General features: G+C 39.8%; 1 protein-coding gene across 1 annotated transcript in view; it reads right to left on the bottom strand.

Moving 5' to 3' along the window:
- MED13L (mediator complex subunit 13-like) overlaps positions 1–19,054 on the bottom strand; it is a 170,867-nt gene that overhangs the window by 43,406 nt on the left and 108,407 nt on the right. The window contains exons 5-7 of the mRNA XM_010018969.1: positions 6,128–6,273; positions 4,596–4,790; positions 4,045–4,236 (exon numbers count right to left, since the gene is read on the bottom strand). Of these exons, the coding sequence (XP_010017271.1) occupies positions 4,045–4,236; positions 4,596–4,790; positions 6,128–6,273 (533 nt within the window). The remainder of the gene's footprint in view (positions 1–4,044; positions 4,237–4,595; positions 4,791–6,127; positions 6,274–19,054) is intronic.

A 19,054-nucleotide genomic window follows, 5' to 3' on the forward strand; every position in this document is an offset into this window, starting at 1 on the left:
ACAGTTGATCATTAGTGTATACTATTAACATAATAGGAGAGGTTCTCAGCAATGCTGTATGATTATCAAAGAGATAACAAATGAAGATATTACTTCAACATGTTAATAGCCTGAATATTCTGATTTACATTCTGCACTTCATTTCTTTCCATCTGTGCTGCAGAAATCTCACCAGCAGATGTTTCTTTTCCTTGTATGAAATGTGGTTTTGTTTTAGAGTAACTGAAATCTAACAGTCATCTTTACACATACAAACTACAACAGTAGAGGGAGCTTTAGGTTCATTTGGCCTGGCGGCTGAGCAACACTATCTGTGTTCTCGATGGAACAGTAAGGAAGGATATGCCGCATTTTAACAAGGTCAAATCAGTGTTCAGAACACTTCGTCCTCCTGCTTGTCGCAATTTAAGAAGCTTTAAGAATGAAAGGCTGAAAGAGTCAGTGCTATACATCACTGCATCTAACAGGTAATTCTGCTGATTTCAATTAGGTGACTTTCAAAATACAACTTCTAGAATTGTGCACAAGCTGCCCAAGCCTGTATCTTTGATTTTTCATGCTTGTGTATTTTCTTCTCCAGCCAGAGCTCTGTATTTCCTTCACTGGCTTTCAAATGTTCTGTAACATGATGAACTTGACAGATGATCAAAAAGAAACCCAGGTCAAAACCTCAGAATTAGCAAATCTGGCTTTCCTTTGGGAGGGAGGAATGTGGGTATGTAAGCAAACCCAGCACCAATACGCACAAATACACATGGCATGAGTCAGTAGCAGGACAGCCACAACTGCCAGGGAACAAACAAAGTGTGTTGGAAAGGGAAAGACAGGAGGCAGGAGGGGATAACCAAGGAGCTACCAGAGATTTCAAGTTACATTAGAGTGCATTAACTACTGTTTTCCAAAACTCTATGTAATCTGTTTATACTATACAGTGAAGCAGTACATGGCATAACGTGAAACAGAACTTCACAACAGGCCAAAACATTTTGTACTCACACACTCACACTGATTTTTATAAATGAAAATCACTGACAGGACACTGGAACACACATAAATAGCTATGTCATGGAATGGTATAAACTGGAGGACGCAACCAGCCCCTCACCAGAGATGACTTCACAATCCATCCTCTTTCTACACATGAATAATTCCCTAGTTTCAGCAGCAATTTGTTTTGTTGCATACTTGAGACACAATCATGGAACACACAGTTGACCTGAAGAGATCATCATCTAGCTCACCCCCTGCTTCAAAGCTGGATGAACGTATCTGACTAACCTGTCCTTTAAAAACACACACACCCTCCAACAAACCCCTAGGAAACCCCCAAGAACCCACCCACCTCTCTGCTAATGGACATGTTGTAACCTCCCACCAGCCCGTTTATTCTCACACGTTATTATCCTTCCTTGGACCATGTTTTTCCTCGTGTTTACCCTAGTTTTGCTTTGCTCGTTTTGGTTCATTACATGTTGGTTGCAGACAGATTATTCTTTTTCTCCTGTTGTGTCTCTGAAGACTGTTACACCATTTCTCCTTCAAATTTCTCCTCTCTAGACTAAACAACCTCAATTCTTTCCATCTTTTCTGTAGGTCCTGTTTGCAAAACCTATAATCATTCCCACTGCACTTTTCTGGACTCCATCCAATTTGTCCACATCTTTAAGTGTTCAGAACTGGTGATGGTACTACAGCCACATTTTTACTAGTACGGGGCAGGACTGAAGTATTATTCATGCGCCTCAGACTAATCCAGTTTATGTATCCCATTTACTGATTCTGAACTGCATGACATGGTTTTCCAATCCATTTCTCCAATTTTTCAAGGCCTTTTAAAATGGTGTCTGATATAATAGAAAGGAATCCTTTCATTGTTGGCTGGAGAGGCACCCCTCTGATCCTATTTCATATTGTCCTCAAACAACGGCAGAGATCAAACACAACTGTGCCTGCCAGACTGAACAATATGAACACTGTTTAGATATTAATAGTTCATAAATATTCTAAAATAGAATCCCCTTGTGATGTTGTACAAGCTTATGAGGGATCTGAAGAATTTAAAAATACAACAGCACGTTACAATATGCATCAATACTTCATCAGGGATTGCTATTTACAAGTCAATCATCTTGCTTCAGGTAGTTACTAAGATGCTTCTTGCTTATTTTAACTATCAGTGTGTTGAAAAAACCACTATTCAAAGTGAATTTAAAACTCACATTCTGTATTATTAATAGTAATTACTAAACACTTTGGTTGTCTTCATACACATGCAGTGTTCACAGACAAGTGAATCCAGGCAAATCCTTCCATGGCAATGAAGGCATCAAGACTGACCCTCTTGATGTGACAGAGCTATCTAACAAAGGCTAAGCCAGCTTGGTGGCTCCCTGGACCTCAGTGAGGCTCTAATAAGGATTCTTTATCCCCATCTGTCCAAGTTCAAGCAGAAGGTGGTTGCCCAGTGGTGAGCGGTCACTAATGATTTTGCTCATGTGTCTCAAGTCAGAGGATCTCCTGTGAACTGACACAGTCAGTTAACAGTCACTTACAAAGCATAAAACACATCAGATTTGTGAAATTATTACCAATAAAGGTTACAAGGAGAGCAACAGAAAGCTGGGGGAGGAATCTTATCAATGTATACAAATACTTGACAGGGAGAATAGAGAGGATATAACCAGTGGTATCCAGTGAAAGGATAAGAGGTGATGGGCATAAAATGAAATACAGGAAATTCCATTTAAACATAAGAAAGAACTTTTCCCTGTGGGGGTGGTCAGGTGTTGGCACAGGTTGCCCAGAAAGCTTGTGGAGTCTCTGTCTTTGGAGGCTTTCAAAACCTGACTGGACAATGTGTAAGGAACCTGCTCTACCTGACCCTGCTTGGGTAAGACAACCTCCAGAGGTCCCTTCCAGCTTCAGCTGTCTTGTAATTCTATTAACAACTGGCAAGTCTGGAAAGAGCAAGTTCAGAAGGCAATATACACAGAAGAGTTGTAAACATGCCTTCAAAACAGGTTTTGAGGACAAAAAAACCAACCAACCAACTTAATTTCTTTTTTCTACATCAGATAGTTTCCTTTTTCTTTTTTTTTTTTGACTGCTTTATGATCTCAGAAGTTTGCACTCAAACAAACATTTCACTCCTCTGTTCCTTAGTTCTCATTTGAAATTGCAGTCCTGAACTTGTTACAGCATAACCACACAGACAGCAACTAAACTTGTCTGTGTCCCAGATGATGACAAGTTTTAGGTATTTATTGCAATGTCTAAGCAGCAACAGGACATGCATATTCATTTCAACAAAGGATATTAAGGATCTAGCACCTCACAGAGCCAGCATTTGGGTGGCTTCTGAGATTAGAACTACCATGGATCCAAATACTTGAAAGGGGCATACTCCATCCAGACAAAACACGTAGCTCACTTGCAAATATCATGCATCACTGTTTGCCATCTGTGTATGATGCAAGCCTATGTCAGGCCTCGTTTGGGAAGCCCAGCTCCTCCTTATCAGTTCCAGGGACTTACGCATTTCTTTTGAATGGCCCTTAATTAAAAATCAACTGTGAGGGGCAAAAAGAGCACCTAACATTTGCAAATCCTTATTATACCAACAGGAGGGAATGCTTAGCTAAGTGCTGCATTTCTAACTCTTTTACAAAAAGAGAACATAGTCCTGTATGTACATTGTACTCTTGTACCGCAATGAATCAACACCCTCCACTCCCATCCCAATGCAAGAAAACCAACACTAACCCTTCTAAACCACTGCCAGAATCCTGTCTCTCAGGTATTGGCACTACTGCACAAAAATAATGCTTCTATAGGAAATGGAGCTTAACTGAATTCACAAAGTTTTGTTTGAAGATTTGTCTTCTTCAGTGGTGTTTAAAGCATTTGCTTTCTTTAAGCAGACCTACAGAAAAAGTCCTCTCCTAACTTTCGGTCTATTGCCTGTCTTTAATCTGCTGCTGTTCATACTTACCCTCACTTGTCATGAGCTATGCAAAACTGACTCCAGCCTCCTCACTTGCTTACCCATAACAGCCTGCTCTGGAGAAGTGGGTGGAGTGAGCGGCATCCCACAGGTACTAGCAGGATCCTTCACGCTTCCAAGCCCCTGCTGTCCCACGTTTATATGGCCTCCAGTACTGGCAGCATTCTGTGACATGGGGATGTCACTCTGGGAGATGAGAACAAAGGCTGAAGGATATACCATCCTCACACCACCTACAAAGAAAGGGAAAATAAGATCTGAAATATACCTGGTAATATGCAGCAGCTCCAGCTACTTCAACCTATTTTCAATGTCAATTAGACAAAACTTATTATCCGAACTATAAAGAGCTAAGGAATTTCACATACTAATGTACATGTAACCCTCTGTAACCAGTACAGAGCTGAAACAAGGAGCTTGATACTGTGAATAATAGCGTGTGGGATACAGGGAGTACAGAAGCTTGAGGCAAGATAACTAGTCAGATGTTCCAGTGTCAGGAGAGCTACAATAAGATATAGGAAAATTACAATGGCTCTGATTAATTAGATTCTGAACAAAATAACCCTTCAGGCACAATACTGAAACTTACCAACAATGACTTCAACTGCCACAGGGAAATCGTTGTCATATCCCAGCTCCTCTTCCTCTTTCATGCCTTCTTTTTTCTTCAGCACCATAGGATAGAAATACTGCCATTCCTCCATCAACTTCCGAGTTGCTGGGTCTGACATCTTGTACGACTGGCCCGTGAGTGTACCATTTAAACCATAAGGACTCACCAACACTGCAAAGTAAGAAACAACAGTCCCCGCAGTAGGTTTATTTAAACTATGCATTACTGAGTCTCTGCCCCTCCAGCTTGAGTCACTGTTCCATCCACATCCTATTTAAGGATTTGTCTTCAGGGGAAAGCTACTGCAAAATCAGGTGTGAGTTTAAAGCTGCTTGTGTTCCTGTACAGTCATCCTCGTGGAGCTAAAACTACACCTTCTTGCAGTTTAGTTTAATAATTTCCACAATGAACTAATCTAATTGTACTGAAACTGCAAAAGGATGACCATACGTGGAAGCAATAGAGGCAGATACTCAATAGGAGGGTTTTTACCAGGAGCATATGGTGCTTGAGACTTCTCAGCATTAAGAAGGAGAGGTAACAGTATATGCAGACAACTACAGTCATGTCAAATCAGGCGGACTCGTTGCTCAACGTGTATTTCTATTCATACTTAATTTTGCTTTTAGTCACATTTGAGAGAGTAATGAATTTACCTCACTGAAATCAAGCCTTCTATGAATTAAGTGGCGGAACCTCTGTCAGAACTTTACATTTAGAAACAAACAGTTTTTCAATAAAGCTTCTACAAATCAACATCTTTATAAATGCTCCTTTTGTAAGTCTCTGGGTGTTTATTGTATGTTTAATTTTATAAAGATTTCTTCCTTTAATTGCTTTGAAGTTATAATTTCAGCCTGTAGTGAAGACAGTGTAACTCAATGACTCAAATATTCTTAGGTTTTTTGACACAGAGAATCACATCACAATTACACCATGAATTTAGTAGGCTGCTATCTTAATTCTGTAAACCCTTCATTTCTTACACTGCCAAATAGTCACAGATACTTTGAGGTTTTCATTGTTTCTGATACATTTTCACACACACCCCTCTTTCAAAAACAGAAGAGTTGTCAATCTCTGAATGAAAAGTACTCCTGAATTAGATAAGCTCTGTTTTGTCTTCATGTAGCACAGAAGTTCTAGATTTGAGCCCACTCACCTAGATACCACATGACAAAATCAAATAAGTGGACTCGCTTCCTTAAACAGTAAGTCTTTTAAACACAAGTGATTAATTTCTGGTTTATTATATGCATGTACCTCTAAAAACAATGTTAATGAATAGAAAGGTCTGGAAAATTCCCATTCCCATATGGCTGACTCTAGAGCTGAAGTCCTAACAACATTTTCCCTTATGTCCACAACTTCCTGAGCAGAATTTAACCTGTCTGAAGAGGTAGTTGATATTACTTTATTTACCTCTGAAGATAACATCACCAGGAGTGAAGCCCTTGCTACGCAGAAATGAGGTTAAGCACAAGAAGTTCCAAATCCAGCTCCCTTACCTTGGAATGGTGACGGTGAGGACTGGGCCATATGGATATGCTCTTCATTGATCAGGTAGATTGGCTGGTGCTGAGCGATCTCCACGCTTGTGCACACATTGCTTTCCCCATGGAGAAAGAATGTGAAGGCACACGACAAATGTTCACTGGAGATGGGGGGAGACAAATGAGAACGATATTCATTAGCATATTAATGAACTCATGGGAGATAGTAATTCCACAGCCTTGGAGGCCAAATATATATACTGTTCTGTTTTGCCACTTGTGCCAACTAAGTACAGGTTCACTGACTGATTGCCAACCATATACAATAAAAAGACCAGTCACTAGACAGCCATTTCACAATGTTGGCATCTACCTCAAAGGTTTGTCTTCCTACTTATAGTATCATAGAATTCTGGAATGGTTTAGGTTGGAAGGGGCCTTAAGACCCTCCAGTTCCAACCCCCTGCCACTGGCAGGGACACCTTCCACTAGAGCAGGTTGCTCCAAGCCCCTGTGTCCAACCTGGCCTTGAACACTGCCAGGGATGGGGCAGCCACAGCTTCTCTGGGCACCCTGTGCCAGCGCCTCAGCACCCTCACAGGGAAGAGCTTCTGCCTCAGAGCTCATCTCAGTCTCCCCTCTGGCAGGTTAAAGCCATTCCCCTCGTCCTGTCCCTCCAGGCCCTTGTCCAAAGCCCTTCTCCAGGTTTCTTGTAGGCCCCCTTAAGGTACCTGTTTCAATTAATAAGATTACTAATAAATGGGACTTTAACCAGGATTCAAGTAGTAAAAATAGGGCTCTTCAGAAATTCTTCAAAACTCACTCTGCAATGGGTACTAGCTGAAAAGAAATAAAAAAGGAATAGAAAAGATTTTTGTCTACCATCTCATGAGAATCTCCATTTAAGAAAACAAAAGCACATGAGTATTACAAACAGTTGACAACGGTCTAAACTGAACCACAGATTTGCCACTGACAATCAAACTTAATTTGAAATGAATGGTATTTAAAATGTTCCCACTTCATTCTATCCAGAGAATGACCTCCCATCATAGCTATTTGCTTAAATATTCCTTGCCACAAAGCCACTAGAAAGAAGAAAACAAAGCACATTCATACTTTTTATCATCATTTTAATCACGTAAAAATTCATAGAGCTGAAGTGGTAATTCTGCAGCAATTTTTCTGTCCAATACAAGAGCCGGGCATAGTTTTAGAGCTGTTGGCTTTGGCACCAGGCCACCCACAATGTAACCTGGATTCTAAAGAGAGCTCTGAACTACCCTCACCAAAAAGAGAACACACAGTCAACTATAACAATCGCACTTTAGTATTGAAGTCAACCAGCTGCTCTACTACTGTCAGCTAGTTATGAACAAAGGCATTGACGGGCTCAAATAGGAAACTGGTTTAATCTCACTGATTTTCTGACTGATTCTACACACTGTGTAGAACTTGTTGTCCTGCACAACACGTTACTCTTCTGTGAGCCTCAAATACTACCACAAAAAATGAAGACAATGGTCAGCTGAGGAAAATCTGGAGAGAAAAGGTTACTTAAATGATAGGTAACAACTGAACTTCCTTGGTGCTATCACCCTATATTCAGAGGTACTTTACAGGAATAGTTTAACTCCATGAAATAAAAGGCTTCACTAGATTTCCATTGTCACAAACGGAAAAAAAAAATCAGTATCATCAGTGTTGCAGCAGTAAATTCAACATTAATTTATAGAGGGGTTGGGGAGCAGACAAAGGGGGACATGATACCAATGGGGACATGGGACACATTGGATCACAGTTTGCCATGGGTAAGTCAGTATGTCATAGGTATTTCTATGCAGCTGTCTTGCCCCAAAGTAAAACCAAACAGTTCATCTAAAAATAAAATAAATTGAACAACAGATTTCTGCACATACAAGAAATACAAAAATGAAAGCAAAGCCCAATTATTTGATCAGTTTCCCATTAGTTTCCTTACAGAGGATGATAGCCCTTAATATGAAAAAAGGTCTTAAATAAAAAAAGCATGAGAAATGTGCTCTAAGATCAAACAGGGATAATCATCTCTGCAAAGGGTTCAGCATGCAGCAAGTCAGCCTTTCTGCAGCATGAAGCAAAGCTATTAGTAAAGTAGTCATTTGCAGCTCCTGGCTTTAGGATGTTACACAGAAATCCTCCTGGTTCGGCAAGGGTTTGACTGTGAACGTCTCTTGTCTTCTGTTGACCTGACTCAACACCCAGCCTCTTGGGACCATCCAGGTCTCATTCAAGTCTCTTGCAAAGTGGCCTGGTACAAACAAATCACACCCAATCTTACACAACATTCACAACTACCCAAAACACTTGAGAGTAAGAAACAGACAAAATCAGAGTTTAAAAGAGAAAAGATGAACTTGGTTTTGCAGGGAATGGAGTGCATTTCACCAACTTTATCAACTGAGAATCAGCTAACAACAAAATTAAGCATTAAGTTTGGAAAATTAAATGTATTTACAACTAATAACAGGCAAAAAGATACACAAATACAGTATTGGCCCATTTTACTTTCCTGCAAATATGACAGGTTAAAGAATAATAGCAATGACTATTACTACTCATGGCCAGCAATAAATACTTTGTTGGGGAAAGAGAGATCATTGCTAGCACTGAATCCAAAGTAAATCACGCTCAGCTATGGAAAGAGAACCAACAGATCTCAGTCACCCAATGATTCCTTTGCTTCAGAGCACAGGTACCAAGTCCATACAGTACAACAGCAAGCAAAAGCCCCTGCCCCAGGCCTTCTCCTGAGTGACCTCCATCCAGCCAAGAGAAGAAACAGCTACACAGCCTTTATGCTCCCTCTGGTGCCAGAGCCACTGCTCTGAGCTCAGCTTTCAAGACCAAAAATAATCAAGATCAAGGCCTGGGGACTTCCTGCATTCCCAGTAAGCTTCTGGCAGATTCCCAGTAAAATGTTTACTTTGCTAACAAATACAAGTTTTGTTTCAAGCAAATAGCATCAGCACATGGGGTGATGTATTCCATTCAGGCATGTACATCCCAGCCTCCTGACATTCCTGTCTTTAGTCCATTTCACACAATTCCTCAAATACCAAGCTGCAGAAATCACTCTTGCTCCAAATAGGAGACAGATCTCTGAGTATAATTCAAGTAGAAGAAAACTCACCAAGCTAAAGCCAGTCAGCCTGCAGAAGCAGACTGAGCACCGAGGCTTTACCTATAATAGCCACTTAGCTCTAACTCTGCAGCAAGACCTACATACTTCAAAGTAAAGCTACAAAATACAGGAATTGTTCAGGCCCTCACTAGATTCTTCCCATAGGGTTTTTATCAGTTTTCTTAAGAGACCTATGACTCTTTGTCCTACCAAAGGCCCCATGAAAAGCTAACCACAAAATTCAGATCAGGCTGGAGTTTCTCAAATGCACCATCTTCAGACTGATTCTTTTTATTATCTTATTTAAATTTATTTCAACCTAGTTCAAACCCTGAAGCTGACAGGCTTTTGTGTAGCCACTCCACTGCCTCTCCAGGTTGTTAAACTTCCTCATTGCTGTACTCTTTCTTATCTCTCTGAAATCAAACTATCAGAAACCACCAGAGAGGAATGTGAAATGGCTTCCAAACTACTTCCACTGCTCTACAAAGCGAAAATGCTCAGCCACATACCCATGAACTTAGCACGACATGCACTCCGGATGGATTAATTCAGCTACCTATCATTTAAGGCTTGAGGCTTTTAATTTCTTCCTTTCCCTGTTTTTTGTTTCAGGCACACAAACAGTGCCACTAGAGACAGTGGGAGCTGCAAGCAGTTTCCCATCAGGAAATGTGAACACAAACTTATGTAAAACCTATTATTTTAATCCTTTTTTATAACTCTTTTCAACCTATTTTATACCTCTTGTATTTATACCACACAGGAATTCTTGTCTGTTTTTTACAGGTACCTTTTCAGAACCCTTTCTTTCCATTACACGTGACTGATGGATGTCATCTTCCCAAATGGAATATACACAAAACATGTTATTTCCATCTACAGCTAAGGCCAAGGTCTGGAAAATGCTGAGCACTCTTGAGCCAGCAGAACACTTGAGCATATACTGTCAAGAATATTTCCACTATATTCACTGAGACTTACGTGCTAAAAGAATTGATTAAATAAAAGGCTTTTATTAATAGAAATACAAAGAAAACAAACAAACACAAAATCACTCCTCAAATACACAGTGATAAATATTCTGTGCTATTTCCCTTCATTTTATTTTTAATGTGTTCTTGGTGTTTAGATCCCTACGTTTTAGGAGGAAGGGAACTGATAAGGAAAAGAAATAGCCAATGTCATAGAATCTTTTGTAACAAAAGCTAAGATCTATGTCCTAAGTATTACAGGTATTATTTTCCCTATAAAACAGAAAAAACGTCAAATAAAGAGTATTTACATTAATCAAACCTTCAGTTTGGCACCTAATCACTTGCAACTGACAACAACTGTCTTTCAGATGTCTCCTCTGGGATCTTAAATAACCTTTGAGATGCCTAAAAATGCAGCTGAACACCTTGTCCATGTAATGTTTAGGACCTCCCATAACCTTTATGAACACCAATCCCTCAGTTACTATAAGTGACTTAAAAGAAATAACATTACACTAAATTTACTTATCTATAAAAATCAGATGAGGATTATGAAAACATGACCATGTTTAAACTACACAACATTGGCAGAGAAAGGAGAACATCTGATGGATCCATGTATTTATTCCATTTGTTAGTAGCTTTATATAAATACCCAATGGAAACTGCACTAGGCTGCATTCAAACTAAAGAGGTTATTTCCACACAAATAATGCAACTCATAACTGAGATGTGAATGCATGTATTAAATGTGTGCTTGTGTCAAGGTACAGTCAAACTGTACCTTGTAAGAGATTTCCAAATACCTCCTTTTGGGTGATAAATGTGAAAATCAATTACTTCAGGAAAACAGTAATTTTAAAATGCCAATAACAATTACTATGGGATGGGGAGAGGGCACCAAAAAGAATCACAGAATAACTTGAAAGCACATCACCAATTATTTTCTGTGTTAAAGGGATATTGTAAAACCAGTTCTATGGTATGAATTTTCTCATTATTATTTTACTGTTTTTAAATCACTCATTGAAAAGCACTTTTATACTCTGAGAAACACTTGCTGCTCTGCAGTTTCTAAGCTGGGTTTCATCCCAAACACTGCAACCAACTCACACACCCAGAAAGTGCAACGCTAACAGCACTGACACTAAATGTTACTAAGAAGAAACTGGTGAAAACTTAAGAATCCCATACTTGTAACATTCACCCTGGTTTTAGAACCATTTCAAGGATGGTTTAAATACTTACCGAAATACTTATTTCTCTACAGAGGAGCTTGAGCTCCCTTTCCTCGCCACCAGGCTGCTGGCATCTCTCGTTTAAAGCAATTGCCCATAAAGCCACTGACTGTGTACAATTAATTCTATTTTATGACCAATAAATTGGATTGCTGTTATAATTCCCCTCAAAATTAGGTCTGGGATCTGAAAGCCCTCAACTCACTTACCCCAAAACACCTTTATCAAGTCTCAGCTCAAAAAAGAGGCAGCAGTAAGCCACAGGCATTAGAAAAACAGTCATACCAATGACACTGATCACTTGTTTGATATAGACTATAACAGAGAGGGCATGAAAAGGCTCTGCACAGATTTGGAATGTAAGAGTAAGTGAGAGCATAATAAAATAATACCTTTTAAATTTGTCTAAAGCCACAGGACAACTCTGAGCAGGTCGCAGGGGTGGTCTGGACAGGAGATGGCAGCACCTGGACACACCTACAGCCCATAACCCTCTTGCAGAGGTGAGAGTAAATTAATAGCCCAGCATGAAAATTGCCTCTTTTCAAAGAATCTGGAAATAAATATCCTCAATGAAGCTTGTATGTGAAAAGCTCCCACAACAACCAAAGGCTGGATGTAATGGGAAGAGAAAAGAAAAACTTTCTGCTTTGATTTTGCAGAAGTCTGTTCCAACAGTGACATATCTATTTTCCTTAAACGTGAGAAATGTTGCATCCTCCTCATGCCCAGCTCTCCACTACATTTCTCTAGGACATAAGATGGTCCAATTTAGGAACTACAGGGACCTACCAGGCAGCTGTGTTAGCAGAAAAAGCTTCTTCACATGTACCAAGAGAACAGAAGAGGACCTGGAAACTGAGACTTCATCAGTAGCAGCAAATAAAGAAGACCAGGACACATTTTTCTGGCCCTTAGGGGAAACAGAATATTCATACCACAGAATCACACAATGGTTTGGGTTGGAAGGGACCTTAAAGTTCATCCAGTTCCAACCCCCTGCCATGGGCAGGGACACCTTCCACTAGAGCAGGTTGCTGCAAGCCCCTGTGTCCAACCTGGCCTTGAACACTGCCAGGGATGGGGCAGCCACAGCTTCTCTGGGCACCCTGTGCCAGCACCTCAGCACCCTCATAGGGAAGAACTTCTTCCTAATGTCTAAAATTTCTTCCTAATGTCTAAAATCTCTTCCTAATGTCTAATGGTGCAACCTTTCCATCCCCAAAAGGGAGGGTTTTGTTGGAAGCGGTCCTTAGCTGTTCTATCCCCAGGACCTCTTCTGGGCATTGCTTTGGAAGAGTGTTAGCTGCCACTGCTCAAAGCCAAGTAGGGAGCATGCAACATAAAGCAGTCTGGATGACAGCACACCAGTTCTGGAGATCATGACCCGTCTGGTCCAGTTAGTAGTATAGATACAGTCTGAGAGGCAAAACATTTATGTGGCATTTCTCTTGCTTGCAAGTAACCCATAACATACTCTCTGCCTACCAGGTGGAATTTGAATGTTGCCCAAGCTGAAAAAAGACAAAGTTATTCTGAAGTTCAACTTCAGTAGTTCACAATATACATTCAAGAAACATGGCATAATGAGTAATGGTTTCTGCAGAAACCACAACTAAACCAAAAAGGAAAAGCATTTCCAGCCATGAGGCAATTCCAGAGTTTTCTGGATACAACAGCCTTGGCAGCACAAATCTGTCCACATTTCTGTACCAGGCACGAATCTCTTTCCTCTCTGCTCCGGCCCCAGATGCAGGCCTATACTCAAATATGTCAAACAGCAACTTAGAGACTATTCTGTGCTCTGTAACTTCACGTCTTAACCACTGGTCATTGAGGACCTGCTGCCCAGCTGCCTCCAGCATGTACTGTGTGTTAGAGCTGGAGAGAGTCCCTTCAAGAAGGCTAATGAAGACCCAGCTGAAACCATGTGTTGTGGCCATTTCACTGTGTCACAGGACTTGAAACATCCTTTCCTCATGTGACACACTGTTGTCTCATGAACACGGGAAACTGACACTGGGAGAAACCTGGATACACAGGGAAAACAATCTGTGTTTCTGTAGCCCTTTCTGCCCAACCTCACAGATCTGTGTGTGGCAGAGAATAAGAATACAAGCTGCAGATTAAATCATATTTCACTGGCAATTATTCCTTTCCTCTTTCTTTTGTTGTCTCTGTTTCTATCTCCCTCCTCCTTGTCTCCCCCTACCCAAAAAAAAAGAGGGAGGAAACCACCACCAATTCCCAGAAGTACCCAGGGCTTTTAATGATTGTATTTTATAAGTCAATTTGTTGTCTCACATATTCGGATGGATTTTTTTAAAATGTATGAGATGTGCACACAGCAACTCGGTATAAATATTAATTACCTTTAGTGTTTTCCAGTGGTGGAGTAAGTAGTAAGATAACAGTTTCACAATGCAGCAAGCATTTAGATAACATTATCTAAACACTTTCTGTGTTACAGACTTATTATCTCAACACTTCCTCAGTTGTCACCACCACAACCTCTTGCCAAGGCTAATATATGCCTCGCTATTGAGATTCTCTCCCAGATCCCATCTCTACCAGCCTTCTATTCTTCCCTCTGTATAAATGTATGCACAAGATGACCTGCTAGCCTGGAGGGATGCTGGAGTTTATACTTCAAATAGATACATCAATCTGCAGCGTGACAGGGCTAACAGCAATATGAACACCTCCAAGAAGTCAAGGGGGAACTGCTGCACATCACATTAGCTAGCATTTTGAGGAGTAATTATATTGGAGTCTCTGTATGTACAAGAGCCACTTCAAGTCTTCGCTGGAGAAAAGGACCTTTTGTCCACCTACAATGTACGTAATAACCTTTAGTATGAGCACAGTACAAGCTGCTCTGAGCTTCCTGCACCGGCTGTTTGTGATCTCTTAAGAGTAAGGTAGTTCCACGTTTGGTTTTTTAATGACCTTAAAGATGGACTGGACTGTACCCAGCACAATATAACAGAGCTTACACACTGTAAATAAATTACACTGTGACAGTGCTTAAGCTTAGGAGAAGTTTTCACTTCAGGAAAGATCATTGAGCTTTTGCCAGATGACTTTTGCAGGGAGGAACATGTTCTACAGTAAGAGCCATCTCATTCTTTCCCCAAAAACTGTATCTATAAAGAACAAACCATATTTTTGCAATACATTAAAGCAGTAGTTAATATTTAGGTTTTATTAATGGATTAAAATGTATAATTAGCTCCTCCAGTGCAGTGGCATTGTGAGATTGTCTTCCATGCAAAACTGAAGTAGCAGTTTTATTTCTGTGAGCCTCAATGAAATACTGCATCAGAATAGGTGAAAATCTCCCATAAATATTCATAATGAACCCCTTATTTTTCTGTATTTAATAAGTGCTACATGTTGAACATGGAAATTTATTGACTTATTAATAGGTGCACACGGGTATAGAATGTGGCTTGTCAAAATATGATGTTCTGATCCCAAATTTGTTTTTCATTATTTTTAGGATGAACTGAAGTAATTCTTAGACTGTTGATGGCTATTGAAGAAATAAGCCAAAATGACCCAACATCCCTGAATAATTAAATTAGGCAGCAGGCTGCCATGAGCACTACAAGGTATTTTTTTCACTACATCCAGGGACAAATTCTGCTCTTCGTATCCAATCATACCAAAGGCAACATGGAGTAAGAAGAAAGGTTGAAAAGCCTATGGATCAAGGGTAATGTTTGTCCTCATACCATATATGATGGCACAATGAAGGTTGGTCAATCCATCTGCTAATACAAAAATGAACCAGTTAAAATCAGGGGGTTTTAGTTAACACTTCATGACTAGAAGCACAACCCATTCTAAACAACTTGACATGATTCCTGCTCTGCAAATGGGACGTGATGCCTCTCTGTGACAGGATGTTACCTGCAGGCAACACTACAGGAATCCAAAGAGTACTAATAAATAGGTGAAGAGTGTTCATCTTCCTACTAATGCTCAGAACTTATGAACATTTCAGGCACTTCAGGTTAGAAAATAAACTGTCTGCAGAGAATAGCAGATAAACAGAGAAACAGCTTCCCTCAGTAAGAGAAGTCACCTAAATTTTGTGATAAGTTACAGGTTTTTAATAAAACCCAGTTTTTACTCCACCTAATCAATACCAGATAAAATTAAGAGAGGTCTCAGGCATCCAGGAAATACAATTTCTGCAATGAAACCCCAACCAAATGCCTTCCCTTAGCAGCAGATGGGAAGTGGTACAGTCAGCACCATACCACTCCGTGCAGCTTGAGGCACTAATGATTACTGAATGCATTTATGGGTTTTAACATGTGTTATACTTCAGAATTGTGCTGATGCAGAACTACAACTATTTTGATTTATTTAAAATGTCAGTACCAAAAAAATGATTCTGGAAGTTTGTCCTATTCATTATGAATATAAATTCTTTGTGATTAGACACTGGTTCCTGCCCTGTTTGGGAAACACAGGAATTGTGACCATATTTCTATTGTAATACAGGATAAAAAAAGAAGAAACATAAAGGTTATTAAAGGTACATTCAGGTTAATGAACACACATTTTCAGCTGGAACTTCTGAGCTTCTTCAGATAAACAACCTTAAGAGAAATCAGGGACTTGCTCATACCTGTACTAGTATTACAAGTTATCCTAAAATCAATAGCACCAGCTGGTAATAACTACAAAATGAATTACAGTTAACTAGAAACTTGTCAGAAGGGATGTAATCTTTCTTGCTTTAGCATACTTAAAATACCAACATCAGGAAGAATTGCATATAAAGCTTGTGAAATCCCTGCTGTTATCACCCTACTGACATCACTCTCTCCTTGTCTGAAGTGCTGCATTTTCACACAGTGTTTGAAATGGACTCCTTTGGAAAATCCATTTCCATACAAGATCTAATACTCTTCAAAAAATGAATGCAGCCAGATGAGCCCATCTACTCAATGTGACACATAACTTATTCATGGCACATGAATAAGTTACACGTTAAGTTATGTGTGGTATCTCCAAAAAAGCCCTCTTTCTGTGCTGTTAGTCTTCACATTTTATTAAATACCATACGGGCGTAAAATCACCTCAGAACTGTCATGAGCAGTTGTGCTCTAGAGATCAGGACTGAAAACATTCCTTTGGAATATTAATAACTAAACTCAGGAACAAGCCTGGCTGGCACTGATGGAGGTTCGCCAACCAACTCTTCCATTTTTTTCAGCCTAAGGCATAAACTGACCTTTTCTTAACAGCTCAGTACTGCAAAGTTTAAACCCTGACTCTCCTTAATTTAAGCTTTCCTTGGTAATTTTACCTCAGATGATACAGCTCTCAGTTACTTCATGTCACAAAGTGAGCTGTATTAGTATCATCAGCTGGAACGCTTGCATAATGTGGGTCACAGACCCACATATAGCTAAAGCTCTGGAAAAAGGGGCTTCCCTTACTGCTGTAAAGACGCTTTCAGCAGTCATAAAGTAGGTAAAAAACTCCTCCTTTCCATTACTATTTGTGTCATGTTGCTCTAGAATTAGAAGCTGTTGCATGCCGGTGATCAGTGGGCTACTGAACTGTCCCTTCTGCCCATCCACCATGCAACCTATGCTCTGCTGGAGCTCTCAGTCAGGGAAGCAGAGTCATCCTTCTCCTCTGGAGAAGAGGAAAAGGGCAAGGGACATGTTGGGAGGTTTGACATTTGACATATGACAGGCACTAGTATGTATTGAACAAGACAGTCCGTAAAGTCTGGATAATGAAAATAAGAACACTGCAAATTAAGTTACCACAGTTTCACTGTTACACACTAACTGCACTATTGGGGTAAGTCGAGTTAGTGATACAATCATGTTCAGCTTCTAAACAAAGAGAGTATTTAACATACAGATACATAAGAGGATCAAACCACATTTACATTAGGAGCTTCATTTTCATAATATTATGCTAGGAGTAAATCCACAAGTCATTCTTGGGCCCACAGTAATTATGTTAGACAATTCTTTCCTATATCCTTGTGGCAGAGATTCACACAATGCCAAAAATAAGTTTGTCACCACATCTTTGCTCTGGACTAGATTCAAACCTGCACATTCTTGAAAAGACTATAAACATGGGATAATACAGAAATCTGTTAACATTGACATGAGGATGTGGTTCTGAGCAACCTGATCTAGTTGAAGATGTCCCTGCTATTTAGGGGGCTGAACTAGATGAGCTTTGAAGGTCCCTTCCAACCCAAACCATTCTATGAGCCCAATTTCTTTTATAACAAAACATCAAAAATTACCTCAATTCTGTCTAGATGGTTATGTCACAAGTAGCTCTGGAAGCTAAAAAGTTTGATCATCTGTTTTGCCTTAAAATGGCTTTGATCTCAAGAGCAACTTGTAAGAAATGATTACTGTCACTACCCGTGTAACTTGAAAACTCAGATCAGCATTACTGTATGTATTTTTATAAGGCTACTGTATAACTGTGTATGCAAAGTCTCAAAACCCACATTATTTGTGTTTAGAATACACATAGCCGTCTTTGTACAAATAACAGCTCAGAGTTTTTCAGGAACCAACAAAACACTTCCTCAGTTGGGAACATGCAGTTCAAACCACCACCCCAGTACTGTTCACACAAGGCTGGAGACACCTAAACAACTGAAAAATAAGAGGACAAAACCAGCTGTCAACAACTCTGCAACAACCCTAACTACAAGGCATAAATATAAGGGGAAGTAATACATGAACAGAAGATGATTCTCAGATTGCTAACAGCATGAGGAGAGAAATGAAGCATATAGTAAACCACTGCCACTTAAGCACTCCTGCTTGCATTATGTGTTTCAATACACAGAGGGGTTGTGTGCAGCTTTAGCTATTTTGTCCAAAATCTTCACAGTTTATAAGATCATTGTATAGTAATCCTGAAGATGGGGCTCACAAATAATGAAAACTGAGATTTCATAAAAGAAAAAACAAGCGTTTCTTATCATAATAGAACCTAATTTCCTAAAAACCATGAAGTCTTCTTTCTCATTGCTTTTTGACTAATGGAAGAAGCCCTGGCATGGTAATATCAATCCATAGCAATTCACAAGTTAATAGACACTACATTCAATTTGCAGGATCTCCATTTAAATGACTTGTTCACTCAGTCACAGAGATGCTCTCCAGACTCGCATGCAGGCTCTGTCACCGCAGTTAAGATACCAGACCACAAATACATGGCATACTTTTGACATAGAAGTTATAAAAATAAACCCACAGCATATCAAATGCCACTCCTCCTCTTAGCAAGGCCTCAGAACGTGCTTATTTTTGCTGTCTGCTAATGTAGGTTAATGCACCCTTCTTCCCTTCACCCCCATGAAAGCTGGATGCTATTATCCAAAGTAGCATTTCATTATATTAGATTAAGGCCATTCAGAAAGGGTATTCTTGGAAAAAAATATGGCAAACTGAAGGGGAAGAAGGGACACATGCCCATATTTTGCTGTCATGAAGTTCACCGAAGATGAAATTACATTTATCAGTTTCAGTCACAAAGCAAGTACATCAGCAGG

The sequence above is a fragment of the Nestor notabilis genome, unplaced genomic scaffold, assembly GCF_000696875.1.
Source record: "Nestor notabilis isolate BGI_N333 unplaced genomic scaffold, ASM69687v1 scaffold2387, whole genome shotgun sequence".
Taxonomy (NCBI): Eukaryota; Metazoa; Chordata; class Aves; order Psittaciformes; family Psittacidae; genus Nestor; species Nestor notabilis.